Source organism: Grus americana, chromosome 3 (genome assembly GCF_028858705.1).
Source record: "Grus americana isolate bGruAme1 chromosome 3, bGruAme1.mat, whole genome shotgun sequence".
Lineage (NCBI taxonomy): Eukaryota > Metazoa > Chordata > Aves > Gruiformes > Gruidae > Grus > Grus americana.
This window is the reverse complement of record NC_072854.1, coordinates 6,796,705-6,815,767: the sequence shown is the minus strand read 5'-3', so window position 1 is coordinate 6,815,767 and position 19,063 is coordinate 6,796,705. Positions and strand designations below refer to the sequence as shown.

Sequence of the window (19,063 nt, the reverse complement as noted above, 5' to 3'; positions counted from 1 at the left end):
TCTGTGCAAGTATCTTCTGATGTTCTTTGGTGCAAATAATCGAGCGATGGCATGTTGCTTAAAAATTTTGTCTCCGTAGCCGTGTTTTGCGCTTTCCAGTCGCATACAACAGACCCTCCTCAAGAAACACAAGCAGATCTTCAGCCCCTGCAAGGCTGTGGATTACAATAATTAAACCTGTGCTAGGGGACATTTCCTACCTGCTTTGCTGGCAGGGAATTTGAGCAGCTTGCGAGGATCACTACGCTGCCCCGTCATCCTGAGGATGGACACACTGCAATATTTTCTCCAGTCTGACCAAATCAATGGGGAGAAAACTTTTACATTCCCGTATCGACAGCTGGTTTTGAGCTAATCAGTCCCGTCCCCCCACATAAACCACAGCAGTTTTAGGATTTGCTCCAGCTTTTGCATTGCATTTATTTCATGGAATAATGTTCACAGATTGAAAAGAGTGTGATGTCCATGTTCAGCATGTTGGAAAGGACCAACATTGGAGCTCGCAGAGGCTGATGTGGTGAGAGAAGGTTTGCAATCCCAGGGACTACGTTCTGGGAGCCAGAGGTGGACGGAGCCATTTCCCTGCTCCCAACTCCCATAAACATCCCAACCACATCCCAAATCCAGGCTGGAAGGACACATCACCATCTCTATCCTGCTTTCCTGTAAGAAAAAGATGAGATATAAAGGCCAGAGGGAATCACTGCCTGCTTCAGTAGGTCCCCTGACTTAAGTGGTTAAACTATGCATACCAGAGCCAAGAGAAAGACCCACACATGACTTCTACTGAGTTCGACTCCTTCAGATCTGGGAATATCTGAATATATTAAAAAATATAATAAATTCTGGAGGTCCTCAGAGGGCCACAAACATATCATCGGCTTTGGCATGTCTCTGTTACTTTAACCACTCACGCACAGCCGCCTCCTCCTCATTGCCTCTCTCTAACCTTGAAGAACCTGTTCCTTTAGATTAGAGGTCTTAAGAGTTGTCCTCCAACACGTTTCATCAGCATTAAATCTGTCCTGAAAATTACATTTTAATGCATCCAGCCCATCACTGATATGAGTGCTGGACAAAAGTACAGGAAAAAAAAAAAATCTTGGACCTTTTCATAGCCTAAATGATTCTGTGATTCTATGATTCTATACAACTTTCTTATTTTTTTCAAAGGAAACGCCAACAAAATTCAAAGTTTAAAAATATAACTTAAATTTCAAGCACCTTTGTGCTCTGCTAGCTTCAGATCAAACCCACACACATACATGCTGAGGGATAGGAAGAGAATCCAATGATCCCATGCAGGACCTCACCTGCTCTCCAAGGAGACAGTCCACGGGTGCAGCTTCATAAGCAATTTTGGCCAAGCCAAATTTTACCTTCCCTCCCTCCCCTGCTGCTTCCCTTTGCCAGCCTCAAGCCTCATACAGCTGTGTCAACCTCTTGCTCTCTCTGAAAACTCATCTTTTATTATTGGGGCTGGTTTTAGGGTTAATTCCCTAAACTCAGCGTTATCGAGGGGGCAAACGCCAGGGCTGTGCAAAGCGGGGGGGGGGGTGGGGGGGGTGTGCAGAGCCCCTCCGTCAGTAGGGACCTGCGCTTGATCCACCTTAAACCTCCAGAAGCTGCACCCAAAAGTGGGATCAGCTTCTTTAGGGTGTTGTTATCCCCTTCTCACAAGGCCAGAGGAAAAAATTTGGATTTTTATGGGGGGGACCTTGACACAAAGCGCAGAGCTCCCCCGCTGCAGGTCTCCCCTCCTCGCCCAGCCGTAAGCTTTGCAGCTCCTCTGCGGGATGTTGCAACCCGGCCGGGGGAATTTTCTCACACGGATCCCGGTGCTTGAGCCATTCCCACGCCGCCACGCTCGGCAGCGCTGCGAGGAAAGCCAGAAATTCACAGCCCCGTGTAAACAAGCCCGTATCTAAACCCATCCCTGCCATACAAAGGCACAGCCCGGTATCTATAGCAGCCGCAGGGTCCTCTGGGGCGTGCGGTGGTTTTTTGGGATGGCTCCATGTCAGAAACTTGTTTTCCAGGCCCGGGGAGGATCTCTCCCAGAAAGATTGTCTCATTTGAAAACTAAGGCAAAGTTTGGTCCCTCCCCTTCGGGGAGAGCCCAGCAGTCGCTCTGCCCGCCGGAGAGACGTCCTCCTGCGAGAGCAGCTGCCTCTCGCCTGGCTCCCGAGGGCCGTGGGCGGCCAAAGGGTCCATCCCGCTCCTCTGGCCAGCGGGACGGGAGCGAAGGGCGGCCGGGACACCGCACACCAGGTACGTGGAGCGCCGGGCGCTGCTGAAGGGGAGCAAAAGGGTCTGGGGAGAGCACGGGGAAGAGCGACGGTGGCACGAGGGGGATTTTAAGGAACCGGCTAGTTTCTGCACAGCCCCTCGCATCGCTTGCTGGTGCTCCCGCTCCCTGGCTTCAGCCTGCTCTTCCCAGAGCCTGTCCCCAATCCTCAAGGGCTTGTGCTTCTCCGCTTCCTCCCTCCCAGCCCCTTATCTGGCCCTAAATCCCTGCGTGTCGCTGCGAAGGGGTGGGATTTGGTCCGGATAAGGTGGACATGCCCCTTTTCCGCTGCGTGCATGGCCAGCGTTCAGGGAAAAGGTGAATCGAGTTTTCCCATGGGGAAAAGTAACCCCCCTCCTGACACGGAGGTGCCCAGCGTGGGGTTGGGAAGTAGCAGTCCCGGGCTGCGGCAGGGGAAACTCAGAGTACATGGAAGGGGAAAAAAATATTCACGGTGAGGGTAATTAAACTCTGAGACATGCAAAACTGAGGCAGCCCGACGCGTGCCCTGCTTTGAGCAGGGCTTTGGACTGGGTGATCTCCAGCGGTCCTTCGCAATCTAAATTCTCCTGGGAGGCTGAGGGGGACACAGAGCAGGAGGTTTTGGGTGCTCTGCCAGCACGGTATTCATCTCCCCTAAAGCTGGCATCTGCCACATGGGACACCTGCGTGGGACCCTGTGCCCTGGCTGCCGTTAGAGCTGGTGGGGAAAGAGATGGTGGGTTTAGGACGTGGCTCCCTGGTTGTGTTTTAAGCCCGATGAGCTCAGATCTAAGGTGACAAGGAGGTAGGCTGTAATGTCAGTCAGATGAACCCGCCAGGAGAGCCTGCCTGTACTTTACCCCGTGACACAACCATCGGAGCCTCTCCAGGAGCAGCAGGTGGTGGCTCTTTGGGGTAGGAACCAAGGGCAGTAATGGCGTCTGCACTTGCACGTATCAACCCTGCTGACATGATTTACAGCAGCCAAGAAGCTGTTGTGACTTACTGCTGGGGACACATGGGATCCTCTAGCGGGCAGCTCTAGGAGAAAACTGGAAATGCTCAAATCTCCACCTCTGGCTGTCATTAGCGGTTGGCCTCCCATTTTTCTCTACCTGCTGGAAGTGAAACACTTTATTTCTTTGAAATTAGCTAATATTAGAGGAGGTGGGACCTTTCTGCAGTGGAGTCGTGCTTGCAGAAAAGTGAGAGGGGACGTTCCCACTGCGGGAGGTACACTTGGATTTAGCCCTTGGATCCAGAAGCTCCACGGTTTATGGGAAGACTGAACCCAAGTACCTCCTCCTGCTGACTCCAAAGCTGCTGCCTGCTGCTTCTACTCAAGGTCAGGACGCTGGTCCCCACGTCCTGACCAAACAGCAGACAGGTTTTCCAGATCCTGTTTCAGGCCCAAACCAGCAAGCAAAGGGTGAGAAAAGGGGCATTTAAAAGCAGGGACCAGAACTGGTGCTCTCAGGTAAATGCTGTCATAACACTTAGGGGTGCTTTTTCCTTTGGACTCAGTAAATGTTGAAATGTTTTGGTGTATGGGGTAGGGACTAAGAGGCCATCCCATGCCCCAGTGATGAGAAATGGCTCTTTGGTTTAACATCCAGTGCCAGATCAGGCAGGGGATGTACTTAAAACAGAGTACGCAGAGCTCAGGAAGGGGACAGTGACACCTCCATCTGCTGGGGAACGTCTCACTGGGGAGTGCTACTGAGATGAGCACATGGAAATGCCCTGAGACCTGGCTGGGAGGCTCTGGACTAACCCAGGATGCAGGAGCATCACCTGAAAGGCTAGGAGTCACCCAGCTCCACTTTTGCTTCTCTCGGTCTCCATTTCCCACCTTGAGAAGGGTGATGTACTGTCCTTCCCCAGCCTCACGTGCCGTCTGTGCTCGTGGTGATGTGCTATCACCAAATCACTGAGGTCAGCATCACCTCTGCACTAAGCCACACCAAGATGTCGGATAGAAGCAGCCTTTAAAACGTGCAGTATGCTTGTTTACTGGGAGAGAGGGGAAAAAAAAAAAAAAGTGGCTCAGATCAGCAGAAAAATACACATTTGCATTTCGGTGACAGCCTCAGCCATTTACACCCTGCAACACAAAAGGCGTCAGCGTGAAGGACTCTTTCCTTCAGCTCCCCCGCATTCCCCAAGCACAGCTCCCCCGCTTTGGCAGCCTTCAAATAGAGAACAAGCCAAGGTCAGGGGGGAAAAAAAAAAAAGAGGAAAAAAAAAAAAAAACCAAGGGGAAAAAACCCCCAAAACTAAACCCATAGGCCCTGGTAAAACTTCCCTTACCGCTGCCCACTATCCAAGCGAGAGCTCCTGCGTGGGAACTGCCTGCTGTTTGCTCCGACGGCTCCTGCACTGCCCAGACCCCTGCAGCCCCTTCCTCCCTTGCTGGAGAAGCTGGCGCCTCTCCAGCCCCCAGCTGCTGGTTTGGAGACAGAAATCAGGTTTTGTCAGGCACGGGGACAGCTCGCCCCGACACCAGCACCACCATCTTCTGTCCTCCTCCACCAGTAACTTCCCACAAGCTTCATGGAGATGCTGAGCCACCTGAGGAACAGCAAACCCACTTTGGAAAGTGCTGGGAAGAAGCACAGTGACACCCACGACCCCGTCCTGCCGCTCTCATGTGCATAAGCTGTCCTGCTGCGAGCCCCCGGAGCACCGGAGAGGGGAGTTTGAAGGATCTGGCCCAAAAAAGCACGATGCCGGATTGCCTCCTCGTGCCAGCTCACACGGACCCACGGAAGCTGGTGCCGATTTATACCGACGTTAGATCTAGCCTTGGAATTTAAAAAAAGCCTCCGTGTTTATCCAAGTGCTGGGAAAGGCTGTCGGAGCTGCTTCCTGCGCCCTTTCAATCCCCGGCTCCAGAGCCGCTGCGGGAACCACCCAGCAGCAGCCGCAGCATGTCAGCTCTGGCAAACAGACTCAAACCCATGAACCAAAGGCAAAATGACCATTAAACATGAGGGAGCCATCATCGGCATGATTGCATTCATGAGCAAGAACAGTGGGCGTGCTGCTGTTCGATGTAACTTCCATTTTCAGACGGAGACAACACTGTTTATCGCACTTGAAGTGGACCCAGCTCTCCTCCAAGGCGTGCGTGGACTCCGGCCATTAAAAATTTAGGAGCAGGACACTCATCTCAGGTCTCAGCCGCTGCAAAACCAGCAGGGCCGCAGACTTAAGACACGTAAGACATATAAACGCACAGCCTGATGCATTTCTTAAGAACATAAGAATTTGATTTCCAATACCGTAAGAGGAGAGCAGGGGTGATGGATGCTGTTATCCCACAGTACCTGTAGGGAAATCAATTCCCACTGCTTAATTTAACAGCCTACAGGGTTCTGAGTTGTTTCTCTTCTGCTACAAGATGCTGGAGGTGCACAGATGAATGATGAAAAGTTGGTTTAGGACAAAAAGAACAGGCTGATGATGTAAACTACAGAGGCTAACAGGCTGGAGGTTTGAGATTTCCTTTTCTGCTGTTCCTTCAAGGGCTGGACAAACCAGGCAGAGCAGCAGTTTAGCATCTGAGCAGCAGAATGCCCTGCACAGGGCATGTCACTGTGCTGTTATTTAAATCCCCCCAAAAGAGTAAAACAGAGCAAATGCACCATTTTTACCTGCACCTGAATTAGGCACCTTCTGAATTTCCCAAGAAATGATGACATTGTTTTAGACAAAAGCTGGAAAGGTGTTTAAGAAAAGTCGCCCTTAAGTGCAAAACGTCTTTTCAATTTGTATTTCTTACCATAAGCAAGGTGCATGCCCTGAGAAAAAAGTTGTTGAGGTGTTACAGGGGATGTTTTACCAAAATAAATTCAAGTATAAAAGAGGAGTAGTTCAGAGGATAAGCAAAGGGGTTTCCCCACCTCTTCTGTGTCTTAATATATATTATTGCTTTAGAAGTTAATGCTCTGCTTAATACATTTGGCTTATGAGATTAGAAGGAATTTTAACATTTAGCTTGTTTTCCAAAAACCAGCCATAATATTTCGATGACAGTTTCTGGTCATTTGATACCCCCAAAACACCCCTCACCTAAACACCTTTCCTGTTCAGAAAAGCCACAGTACAGTGTCGAGACCCCGAGCGGTGGCTGCAGCTGAACCCCAGCCCTTCGGACTTGGGATGGGCAGTCACAGCTCCGCTCCTAAACCTACTGCCAAATCCTTTCCTAGCCCTGGGTAAGGGGAAGAAAGCATTTCTAGTAAAAAAAAAAACAAAACACTTTAGAACTCAGTAATAGCCTTGTAGCTATCAAAAAAAAAAAGTTACATAAAAGAGTTACATAAAAGTTACATAAAAAAAAGTTTTGCACAATGATAAACAGGGCTTACTGGAATATTTAAAATCAGAATAAACTTTCAGAGAAACTACATCATAAAATACCACACACAGTTCTTCAGCAACTTAAAACAACTGGTTTATTTTTGCTTTTCTGCTCTTTACTTCGAAGGGCAATAAAGTTCGCAACAGCCCCAGAAGGCCTGAGGCTCCCCTTGGGTACCAATTTTTGTTTGGATTACGTGCTAAACGCACAAGTTCCCCCCAGATTTGCAGTTACGGTTAGGACAGCTTTTACTCCAATGCCTCCCCGGTTAGATCCCGCTCCGTAAATGATGCCCAGTTGTCAGCTGGAACCCCACACAGCAAAGATACTGAACTCAGAGTATCAAACTTCCCTTTACGACTTCACATGAAAATAAAAGTTGGCTTTTTTTTTCCTGCCCTTTTTTTTTTTTTAAATTCCGTTTTTGGCTGAAACTTTTACAGTTCCAGAAATGCAGTACTTGGCCTCCTTGTTTACCCAAACAACCCCTGCATTTCCCCCACATACATGTTCCTCAGTATCAAGAGAAAACCCTTCCAGAAGCAGCTCCTCCAGATACTGCACGCTCATCAGCTGAAGGAGGAACTGGCAGGGCAACCTCTTAGCAAAGCTGCCAAACTCAGTCCTAAACCAGCTGCTCGGCCAGGCTTAAAACCCCTCCCAGCAGCTATTACTGGCAGCCAAGCACTTACACCCGATCGCATCCTCTCCTGCGATCTGGCCTTTCAAAGCACTTTCGCTTTACGGGATGTAAGTGTGATGAGGCCACGTTATCGGATGTTTTCTTGGGGCGATGCATGTGGAAGGGACGTTTCTCCGCACAGATGAACGGAGCCGTTAGCTGTGAAGGGGAACTAGGGGCAGAGCCATACTTTACTAGAAGTGAGTACGTTTCCTCCCTGCTCCCCTTTCAGGGGTGTTTTAGGGGAGGGGGAAATATCCGATAGTGGCACGGCCGTGGTTTGTCCGTCCGAGGGGCAGAGCAGAAGAGCGCGGGCAGCAGAGGCAGGGCAGGCGGCGCATCCCTAGGCGGCCAGGTCGAAGTCATCGCGCTCCTGGTTGTAGTCGAGCACCTTCTGTCTGAGGCGAGAGGCGTCCACCCAGGTGATGAAGTCCTCCACGGCGCGGGGGACGAGCAGAGCGGGGTCGGTCACCACCTCGGGGCCCACACGGACGTGTCCCTGCTCCACGAAGGTGACGGCGTGGCGCAGGTTCTGGGCCATCCGCAGCTTCACCAGCAGGCAGGGCAGGCGCCGGCGGCAGAAGGCGGCGGCCGAGAGGCTCTCGCAGACGGCCAGTGACCGCCGGCAGTTCACCAGCCCCAGCCCGTACAGCTTCTCCAGCAGCGCGGCGGCGCAGCGGGCGCGGAAGGCGGCGCTGGCCGGTCCCAGGTCACGGAGGCGGCGGGCTAAGGCGCGGACGGTGCGGGCCAGCGCCTTGTACTGCACGTAATCCTCCCGCCGACCCAGCCGGTAACGCCGCAGCGCCTTCACCTCGGCCAAGCTCCCCTTCGCCGCCTCCCAGCTCACCAGCTCCAGCCGCCGGAGCAGCTTCTGCTCGTGGTACTTCAGCTTCCGCACCATCTTGGGGCCACACGCAGCTCCGTCACGCCGGCAGCGACGGCCCTTTCCGGGGAGGAGCGGCCGCACTCCGCCCCGCCGCTTCCCCGGCGAGGGAGTCACGGCCCGGCGCTGTGCGGCTTCCTTTCACACCCCCCCCCCCCCCGGAGGCTCCCGGGCCTGGCTGGGAGGCTGCGGGAGGAACGGACCCGCCGAGCTTCTCTTGCGGTGTTAGGATGGCCCCGGGTCTGCTCCGCGCTGTGCCGGGGCCGCTGCCGGGAGAGGAAGACGCGGGAGATAGAACCCACCCCGGGTGCCGGAGCCAGGGGCGCGGGATGCCGCTCACGCCTGCCGCCTAGTCAGGGATGCGGCTGCCGGCCCCTTCGCTCGGGTCGTCCCCAGGGCGGGCCTGGCGCGGAGGTGTCACCCCAGGTACGGGCCGGGGCGGTGGGACCTTCGCAGCAACCTCTCCTGCACGGGCAGCCCTTCCTGTGCTCCCCAGGCCTCTTCGTGCCTCTCGGGAAAATGGCTACAGCGTTGGTTTTCTCTGTGACAGCCCTCTTCCCCCAGATGCGTAGGATAGTTTTGTTTAGCGAGGAGCTGTGAAAACTTCCCTCTCTGCCGTTCGTACGAGGAGGAGCAGCTCTAGGTCGTAGCCCGGTGGGAACGGAACTGCCTTCACGTCGAAACTCGCCGCTTTTGGGCTTGCGCTTCCCTCTGTGCCCAAGGAGCGAGACTGCTGCCGCTCTGCTCTGCAGCACCTCGACCTCCCAAGTGCCACCACGGCATCGCCAGCCAAATGTTTTCTCCCTGCCTTTCTGTTTAGCTCACAGTGTTGTCTGATCCTTGGGATTCAGGACACTCTGCTCCAAGGAAATTCCCCAACAGAGCAGGTCAGGTTGGTGACTCGGGATTTCAGGTCTCTGATTCTCATAAGCAGAATCTTGTATCAACTCAGCCTTGAATTTCGACTCCTGGACCTTCAACACACTGACTTTTTTTCAGGGTAAGGTGATCTGCCCACATGGGCCATGGAAGTCTCTTGATTTGCTTTGGTTTTTTTCCCCAGGTTTGTCGGTGAAGGCACCAATGGAAATGGGGAGCAACAGCACCGAGAAGTTTTACAGGATCCCGAAAGGAAAGGGACCGCACTCAGTTGGATGTACAGACCTCATGACAGAAAATGCAGTTGAGGTAAAGCCCTCGGTTCTTCCTCCTTCGGATTTATGCCACAATGTTAGTAAAACAACTTGCTGCAGTTTTATGGATGAATCAAACAGAAGGTCTTGTCTGCGTGCAGGGATGCTCCACAGCTGATTCTCAGAGCTGACCTTTCTATCCTTTCCATCCCAATGTAGGATGTGTACTGGGCACAGTTCAGGAAATGTCAGATGTCTCCAGGAACTGGTTCAATTTACCAGATGCATGTAACCTGCAACTCTTCCCCATGGTTACTTCCTGCCTCCTCCTAATATCCTTGCCTTCCTGACTCCCCTACGCAAGATACTGCAGAGAAACTGTGTCCTGCTGGGACCCACAGAGTTCTTCCTGTCCACCCCACCACTCCCTTCTGCGTTGGGCTCCTGGGGAGACCACACGCAGTCCCCGTGACTGTAGCTTTTCTAATCACAAATATCTCAGTGGGATTTGGCAGGGTTGGGTGATGAGGCTAGGTAGCATTTCAGCTGCAGGGTAAAGCATGAGATGTCTTCTCAAAATTTTATCTGTCTGAAAAAGAAGAGGATGTCGATTCTGCAAGTGGTTAGTACAGCGAGAAGCCACGATAAGAAGATGGGGACAGTAAAAAGCCAGCTAATGAGCTCCCTTATGGGTTTCCCTTTCAAATCCTCTTGCTTTTTAATTTTTCTGTGAGAATATGCCTGCATTTGCACTGTGGTTTTACTCCTCAGACTAGCCAGGTGTAGTGGAACTTGTGATCAGTTTGTAGTGGTTATTCATGTTTTCCTTTACTGGGCTCACTTTGCATTAGCACAAAGAAGCGATTAGTTTCTCTTTGCAATCAGGCCATGTGTTTTTCTTAGATAAGCAATCTGTATAATTACAGTTCTCTCAGGCATAGATAATGAACCTCTTTCCCTTTCTGGTAAGCAGTTAGCTGGGAAAGTTCACTGGGACTATTCTGAGATCAAGTTAATATCATTACCAGTATGGATGAAGGTTTGATGATTTCTTCCTTAATGAGCTTTGTATCAAAGGTTGATTTAAGTTTGATAAGTAAATAGAAACAAGCTTCATTAAACAAGCTCTTGGTCCACACTGTGTATGAAACTGAAAAATTCGTGTTCAAGAAACCAGACTTTATTCCAAAGCTCACATTCTTTTTGGCCCTAGACTTAACTTGTTAAAACAAAAGTACAGTTGGAGCGAGCCAGTGAATTTGAATAGTGTGTTGCAAATTCCCTTGCAAAGCAGGAAGTAAGAATGCAAGTTATACACAGTTCGTCTGCCAGGAGGTCTGCTTTAAGGTGTGCCGTTGGTACACTGCTGCTGTCTGCGTAGGGAAAGTACTGGCAAGGGGGTATGGAGGGTCCGTGTGAATGTGGAAAGCTTGGGTGGTTTCCTGGAAGACCTGGAGTGCAGACAGTAAAAGAAGATTCAAACCAGTGGTAAGAAATGGAGATAGATAAAACACAGGTTAACAAAATTGTGTTTAGAAAGATAGACCACTACAGACTTGCGAACATTTTGAGGAGGAGGAAGAAGAATATATTGCACTCCTTTGCTGTGCAGCTGTCCAAGAGCTTTACTGACAGCCTCAGGTTAGCCAGGAACACTACAGCCACGTTGAGACCCTGACTCTACCTGCATCTCCTCTGCTGGACTTCCAGAAACTGGTCTCAGGGTAAAATTTGTCTAGTGGAAAAATATATTTCTAGGAGGGTCCTTTTTTCCCCCCAGTTTAGCAAGCTGAATTGGGTCAGTAACAGCTCCATGAGACTCACTGGTGCAAGGAAAGCAATGACAAGTCTCAGCTGGAAGGGTGAAGCAGACACAGTCACCCCTGTTAAACTGAGCAAACTGCATCATCGTGCCATTCCCTGAAGGGAGGCATAGTGAAGAAGATAGAATAAAAGATCCAGCAAGATGCAGAAATGGAGCAAATCGAGTGTTTGTAATGATTAAGTTAATTAAATGGAGCATTTTGAATCAGCCATAAGCTAACCTAGAGACGGTGATGTGTATCGCTACCTGGATGCAAACAGTCATGCTACTTTGAATTCATTTCAGGGATAAAAAGATAGTGACGTAGGGTTGGCATCGAAGTCTGTATAAGATAATAATTTTCTTGTGAGGATCTTTTAATTCTCTTGAGCTGTCATTCTTGCATCTGAAGCCCTTGACATAAATGTTTTTATCTTCCTCTTTCTCTGCAATATATAAATAAATATCAATCTTCCTTTTTTTTTTTTCCCTTCCTAATCCCAGGGAAGCTTCTTGCGCCTGTATTATCCATCGTGCGTTGCCACAGATAACGAAGAAGCACCATGGATTCCAGATAAAGAGTACTATCAGGGACTCTCTGACTTCCTTAATATGTACCGTGTTGTAGGAGAAAGGCTTTTCCAGTACTATGTTGGTAAGACTGGATTTGATTTTATTCTTCGACTGGTTGCAAGGGCATGAGCTCTGTATGCAGGTCATTGCCTCACTGCTCCGTGAGCAGTGTTTTATTGGTGCAGGACTAAAACAATAGTTTTTCCCGCAGAAGTATGTTTGTTTGGGATGGGTTTGTGTAGCAAGGCTTAATGCGGAACATGACCTATTTCTCGGGCAGACCCACAGTCCCTGGCTGCTATGAATAGGAGTGTCTGGGCAGTTTGCTGTAGGAAGAGCTTGGGTAAGCTGCACCTCTGTGTTGGGATTTAAATCCCACAGGGAAATGTGCAAATGTAAAAAGGTCAGAGATACTAAGGTCTGAATACCAAGGAGACATGGATGCTTGACTGTTCTTGAAAATCTGTTCTCGTAGGGTTTAAGAGATACGTAGGTCTTGTGCTAGGCTGTGGATGAGAGGACAAGAAGGAAAGTATCTTCTGCCAAGTAGAAAGTATCCTCAGAATCAGATCCACATTTGTCTTCTGTATTTCAAGGATGAGATTTGCTACCTTACCTTCAGATGACCGCTCTGGTATCAGTGGTCACCAGATTCTTGGGATCTCTCCCACAGAAACAAATGCTTTCTCTTATTTCAGTAATAATGACATAAGCTTTGATTTTTATCTAGGTTCAGTGACGTGTCCTGCGAAGTCAAATGCCGCTTTTAAGCCGGGAGAGAAATACCCACTCCTCATCTTTTCCCACGGACTTGGAGCTTTTCGGTAAGTCTGCAGTTTGTTGTCCAACTATTTTTATTGTCTTTGGAGACAGCAGTCTAAACAGATTTTCAGTAGTTGAAACAGTTTTGAAGAACAGGCTGCTGTGTATCAGTATGCCTCCACTGAAATCAACAGCAGTAAATAAAAGCAGGCTTGACATATTTATTTCTGTTTCCTCTTTGTATTTGAGGGGTGAAGGTATTTACCGATCAATAGGTATGTTGTGAAGATTAGCTAGTTGATTTTTGGACAGGTCTTTGAAGATGGAGAGTATCTATGTGCTACCTTTTTTTAAATCATTAGCATTTTTCCTTCTGAATAAGACAGTAAAACAGTAACGAGATTTTGTGAACAGGCTTTGATGACTGACACGTACATTTGCTAGCCTTCGCTACTGCTTAGCAAATTCGAACAGAAGAATGGGGGCTAGCACATATGTAGTGTGGTCAATGTTTAAAGAGCAGTATAACTGAAATAATTATGTATTCATGTGTATCACCAGAATGTGGTTTTGATTGCAGGACGATCTATTCTGCTATTTGCATAGAGATGGCTTCCCAGGGCTTTATAGTGGCTGCTGTGGAGCACAGGTGTGTATACTGCATGTTTTTGAGTTCTGATAGAAAGAAACTTGCTCACATTGAATAGAATGTTATTTATTCTAAAGAAGAACTTAGGATATTTTTTTTTTAAAGAAAAACTAACATATCTTCTTCAGTCCTGCCAACACCCCCATTTCTTTACCTCAACTCTTATCTGAATAAAGGGAATTTGCTTAGATAAGCCCTTGAATGAAAAGTCCCAGAGTAGGTATTGTTTGTCATTCTTTAGGCTTGCTGTTTTTCTCTCTCTTATTGTTAGAACCTGGGGAATATTAAAGAGATGGGAATTTTGGTGGGGTTATTGCATTATTTAGAAAGTCTGTCTACACTCAGTTGACTGCAGCAGCACTGGTTGGTAGCTGGATCTCTTGAGATAAATGAAATCTGAAATTTCTGCTCACTTCCTCTCAAACCGAACAGAACACATCCCCAGAAATAACCTTTTGTTGATATTACAGAGATGAATCTGCTTCAGCAACATATTATTGTAAAAAAAAGTCCATTTCTGAACCACAGGAAGAGTCTACATCAAACATGGAGAAGGAGTGGATCTACTACAGGAAACTAAAAACTGGAGAGGAAGAGCGTTGTTTGCGCCATAAGCAGGTACTCCTCCTAGGTCTGTGCTCTAGGAAGTGAGGCAGGAGTGGTGTGTTTAGGACTAACTAGCAGACTCTTTCCCTTTGGCCATGTCTGCAGTCCGCTGCATCAAAGATTATGTTCCTGAAGGTGGGAAAGCCAACAGCAGTTTTCTTCAGAGGAGAAATTACTTCTTCAACAAAGCTTTCTCATGAAGTTGCACTGTTGAGCTTAGTCAGCTGTTTCTCCTCTGGTTCCACTCAACTTTCTTTTCTGTGTCTTCACACTTCTGCTGCCCAGCCTGGTCTTTAAGTGACACAGAGCTGAACTCAAATGTTTGTGTGGCGTTAGGCTCGCTTTAGCTTTTGTTTACTGTTGGATAGGAAGATGAATCATGGCTGCTCTAAGGGGGATGTTTGCTTTGTCATCATCAACACACTTGAACATGGTTTATAGCAACGTGAACAATGCAGACTTCCTGATTATAAGCAGAATCTATGCTAGATGTGATATGGCCATACTGATGAGCTTCTCCAAGCATAGATTGACCTTTAAAATATGGGAGTGTTTTCATCCAGCTACTGTACTGAGCCAGGGAGGTGTTTATCTCCCTGGGCCATACAGACAGCAGTACAAGTGTCATTTCCTGTGTGCATACAACCACCTACTTATGAGCCTAAATATGTAATGCCTGAGCTTGCAAATAACTTCCAGAAGCCATTGCCTGGAAATTTCACTAGTAGAGAAGTCAGGAGATTGAGGTTTATTTAAAATTCAGTGATGAACAGATACCTTGCTGGCTGCCTACAATCTGCAGTTCCTGAGGACGCTACTGTTGTTTGGTTCTTTTTGAAGCTTTTCTCTTACTAAAATACCAAAACCACGTCATATACCGAACAGTGAAACCTTTGTTTGGAACAGCTTTACTACAGTTTTCAAGAATGTGTATGTATATAAAATGGGAAGGGCTTCTTGGCTGTATCTTATTTTGGGTTTATTCAGTGTAAAGACAGTTTCAAAGCTATTGTGCAGAGGGGCAAATGATGTAATGACATTTGCTCATCAAAGTGAGCATAGGAAGAGCCATGAGTCAGCCTTCCTTGTAGTTAACAAGCCTTTGCACATCTCAACAACCCCTTCTCCGAGTAGTGACAGTATGAAGGAGTTGAAGGTCTTTGGTGCATGTTATAGGGATAAATTCCTCTGTGTGCAGAGGATTTACACAAGAACTTCAACTCTGGACTTCCAAAAGTCAGTTTTGATGTTGGTCAGACTTTGTCAGAGTTCCATTTTGCAGTTCCATTCTGCAGTTCAGAATAGTCGTTACCGTATCAGACACTTGGGAGGGAAAAAAAAAAATCAGACTAAGTCTTGTGTCCAAAGGGCTGGCAAGCCTAGCAGTTGTCTGATAATTCCCTCCACTGCTCTGCACCAACTTCTCTTTCTCCCCAGGTGCAGCAAAGAGCACAGGAGTGTATCAAAGCTCTCAATCTCATTCTTAAAATCAATTCTGGAGAGGAAGTAATGAATGTACTAAATTCAAACTTTGACTGGAATAGCCTGAAGGTGAGTGAAAGGCGGTGACTGCATTTTGTTAAACAAAGGCTTCTGGTTTCCCTCTTCCATTTCTAAACTGGTTCCTGTAAACTATTCTGAAGATCACACCGTAGATCTATGAACATATTCTCAGGTCATCCCAAGCTGGATAGATAATAATGGAGCTGAAATGATGCTCTTCTTACTTCAGTAGGATCTATTGCCTCAAAAATTATTCCCTTTTTAAAAAAAAAAAAAAAGTTTGGGAAAGAAAGTCTCTTACAGCACCTGGATTTTTTTGACAGGATTCTGTTGATACTAGCAGAATAGCTGTGATGGGACACTCTTTTGGTGGTGCTACAGTTATTGAGAGTCTCAGCAAAGAAATAAGATTCAGGTAAGTATGCAAAACAAGGCAAGAGACATTTGGCACTTGAGAGGTCTGGAGCGGGGGACCTTACCTGAGATCCCCCAACTACTACTTAGTTCTTGAAGAAAAGTTTTGTTTGGCATGTCTTGTTTTCTCAAGTCATGCTTCTTTCAACTGTGGGGATGTGATGGAACAGAATAGCTGTATCATATTGTAGCATGATATTGTGGGACCCTGCAGAAGCTCCTGTGCCCAGTTGCACCTGGTAATGGAGACCAACAAATGCAATAGTGGATCAATTCTCTTCCCCCACAGTAGAAATAATTTTGAAACAAAATGATTCATTAACCTGTTAAGTATCATAGAGCTTCTCTTTCCCCTGTCTCCTGCAAATCAAAGCATACTGCGAACTTCCGTACAAAGCTTTCTGCTTTGTGACAATATCCAGTTGTTTTTGACAGGTGCGGCATTGCCCTCGATGCGTGGATGCTTCCAGTAGGTGATGACATTTACCAAAACAGCGTCGAGCAACCGCTGCTTTTTATCAACTCTGAAAAATTCCAGTGGGCTGATAATATCTTAAAGATGAAGAAGCTCAGCTCCAATGACACAAACAAGAAAATGATCACTATCAAGTAAGTGCCCAAGATGCATCATTTCTGTGGTTGAAGATGAATCTTGACTCTCTTGTTGGAGCTGCTCAGTTACACATAACTGCAGAAAGACAGACAGTCCCTACTTCCTCATGGCCCAGGCTTTCACTGCATGTTTACATTAGACAGCAATATGTCCCCCATAGTGGAGACGGAGACCTCTCTCAAAGCAGCCAGTAACCTGAAGTTTAAGATACTCCAAGGTATGCGTTCCTGCCTTGGGGCACAGGTTTTGCTCTGGGCCTCATGCATCACTTTAAATAGCATTCTGGGTGCAGTTATGCACTCACCTAGTGAAAGTACTGCGTTCAGGGGAGTGACAGCTGTATAATCCAGCTCAGAGCAGAGAGACAACCTGAAGTTTTGCCAAGCCTTCTCTTTATTGCTGTTGCAGTTACAGTGACTTACAGTAAGCATGTACAAAACTTCCTCCATTCTGTGGTTAGGACAGAATTTACTGCTAATCTTGCATGCTCATGAGATTAACCTGTTTTATCTTCTGCTAAAGAAGACAGCATAAGACGTGTAACTGTCTTGGAAGAAGCCTGGGCAACTCATGGCATCTTTTAATGAGACGACTGCATTCTTATAAGCCTGTTGATCATTGGTCTATTTGCAGGGGGTCAGTACATCAGAGCTTTCCTGACTTCACTTTTGTGAGCGGAGAAATCATTGGAAGATTTTTCAAATTAAAAGGAGAAATAGATCCAAATGAAGCTATTGATATAAGTAATCATGCTTCATTAGCCTTCCTGCAGAAACATTTGAGTAAGTATCTGCTTACATCAAAGTATGAAGTTAGTTAATACTTAATTCCTCTGAAGCTTTTTATATAACCATTCTGTTTAGAACAAGATCAAAAGTAAATGTGTCAGAAAAGTTTGAGGGGAAAAAACAAGTCAGACTTTTTCTAGAGGTGTGTTAGTTACTTTTGTAATCTAAACAGCTCAGAAGAATATCATTGGAGTTGGTTCTGATACATAAAAACCTAGAGTGTCATTTTTCCCTCCTTAAAACATCACACCTCCTTACTTTGCCCACTTGATTTAGTTTTTCAGCATAGCTTTACAAAAAGCCAATTTCTTAACTCATTACTTCTTGGGTTTTCTTTCCCCCATTTTCTAGGTCTTAAGAAAGATTTTGATAAGTGGGATTCTCTTGTGGATGGCATAGGACCCAATGTTATTCCTGGTACCAATATTGCCTTATCTCCAGCTGAACCTGAATAAGGAATACAAAGAAGTACTGAAAACACCATGGACATCAGGACACTAATGTTGGCCAGACATTGCTCAGACATGTGACAGCATTGGCCACCTACACAGCTTTTGGGGTGTGGAACAAAAAAAGAGGATAAGGCACTAAGTTCCATTATTGTGAAAATGTAGAGAGGTTTTAGTTCAAATGAGTTAGTGGGATGCTCTGAAATACTGGAACAGGGGTAACTGCTTCATAGGCAGCTGGGGGAAAAATCACTTGATGGTAATTTAAAGATGCTTTTAATTTTTGACTTAGAATCAAGTTTGTAGAGAGAGATTAAGCTCTAAGAGTTCAACTAAAGTTCTGCCTCCCAAGCTTTAAGTCAGTTGCACCCAGCAAGCCTCTGTTGCAGTATAAGAAAAAAATAATCTTAAATTTGTATTAAACTACATAGTATTTCAGCTGTGCTCTGACAACAGTTAAGAATTGGAGCAGGTTTTTGCTCCTTCTAGTCAGAGAGGTGCCACCGGAAGGAGGTCTTCAAAACTCTTATTTTACTAAGAGTCACAGTAAAAGCTACAGGAAATAGTTTAAGATAACAGCAAAGAATGGTGTTTGTTCAGACACAGGACTTCTCATATGAACTTAATCCACTTACATTTAAGATCTGTGTTTACTGCCATACTCAGAGGATGTTTCCATTCCAGAAGCTACTGAAATGGTCACTCTTGTTGTAGCAATTGTAATCCCCTTTAGGCAAGGCTCCAAGCAGTGCCTGTCTTGTTAATCTCTATTACCACTGTCGCTCAGTCATGCTGTTGTAGGTAAAAATACAGAAGAGATGTGTCATTTCAACTACTATCTTTAAAAAGGAGTATGTAAGCATTGCTTGATGATCTTGATGTCTCATGGTTGTAATAGCTCTCCAGACACTAGCATTGCTGTCTGTATCTGCCAGTAGAAGTAGTTGACTATGTGGTTAGCTAAAGAAGGCTTGTTTTTTTAAGAACAAAATTCTTTGAAGCGGCCCCATAGAAGGGTGACTTCTAAATGAGTATGCCTTGTAAGAGGGGGACTACTAACTGTAGCCTGTTTGTTTCAAAATCAAGTTACAGACAGAACACAACTGAAGCAAGCAGAGCAAGCAATGCAGTTAACAGTGTAATTAAATGTGTATATAATCTGTGATCTTAACATGAGATTGCAACAACATCTAAGATGACTTGTCAGAATTTAATTAAATTCTCTCCAGCCTACCACCATGTATTGTCTCTATTAAGGGAATAAACATGCAAGTGTTTCTCTTACTGAGTGAGCGCTAGCACTTGAGATCTACTGCCAGACAATTACATTGGTTCTTAAATCACTATGGCAGCACAGAAAATCCATAGCCTCAGAAGAGGAGAAAGCAGTTATAGTATACAGGAACATAAGATAGAACCCCCTTTTCAACACATGAGGAGGAGAATAAAAGGTGAGATATGCAGCAACTGCTTTAAGGAGAAGTCCTTACCTCACTACACATGCAGCAGCAAAACCATTCTAGGTCTGCTTCATGTTTAGAGGAAAAGCTTCTTTAATTAGTGCTATTA

General features: G+C 46.7%; 2 protein-coding genes across 3 annotated transcripts; one reads left to right on the top strand and one right to left on the bottom strand.

Moving 5' to 3' along the window:
• The first annotated feature begins 1,881 nt into the window (after positions 1-1,881).
• Positions 1,882-18,778, top strand: PLA2G7 (phospholipase A2 group VII). Of its 2 annotated transcripts, none has more exons than XM_054819763.1 (11): positions 1,882-2,271; positions 9,264-9,388; positions 11,642-11,792; positions 12,441-12,534; positions 13,053-13,121; positions 13,592-13,739; positions 15,165-15,278; positions 15,554-15,645; positions 16,080-16,253; positions 16,891-17,039; positions 17,397-18,778. In XM_054819763.1, the coding sequence occupies exons 1-11, from the start codon at positions 2,010-2,012 to the stop codon at positions 17,498-17,500; spliced, it is 1,482 nt and encodes a 493-aa protein (XP_054675738.1). In that variant the 5' UTR covers positions 1,882-2,009; the 3' UTR covers positions 17,501-18,778. The 2 variants fall into 2 exon arrangements, with proteins under 2 accessions (XP_054675738.1, XP_054675739.1); XM_054819764.1 differs by lacking the exon at positions 1,882-2,271 and adding an exon at positions 8,456-8,626.
• Positions 6,704-8,235, bottom strand: IMP3 (IMP U3 small nucleolar ribonucleoprotein 3). The gene has a single exon (XM_054819765.1). It carries the CDS (start codon positions 8,216-8,218, stop codon positions 7,661-7,663), a length of 558 nt encoding a protein of 185 aa, XP_054675740.1. The 5' UTR covers positions 8,219-8,235; the 3' UTR covers positions 6,704-7,660.
• Positions 18,779-19,063: the final 285 nt, after the last annotated feature.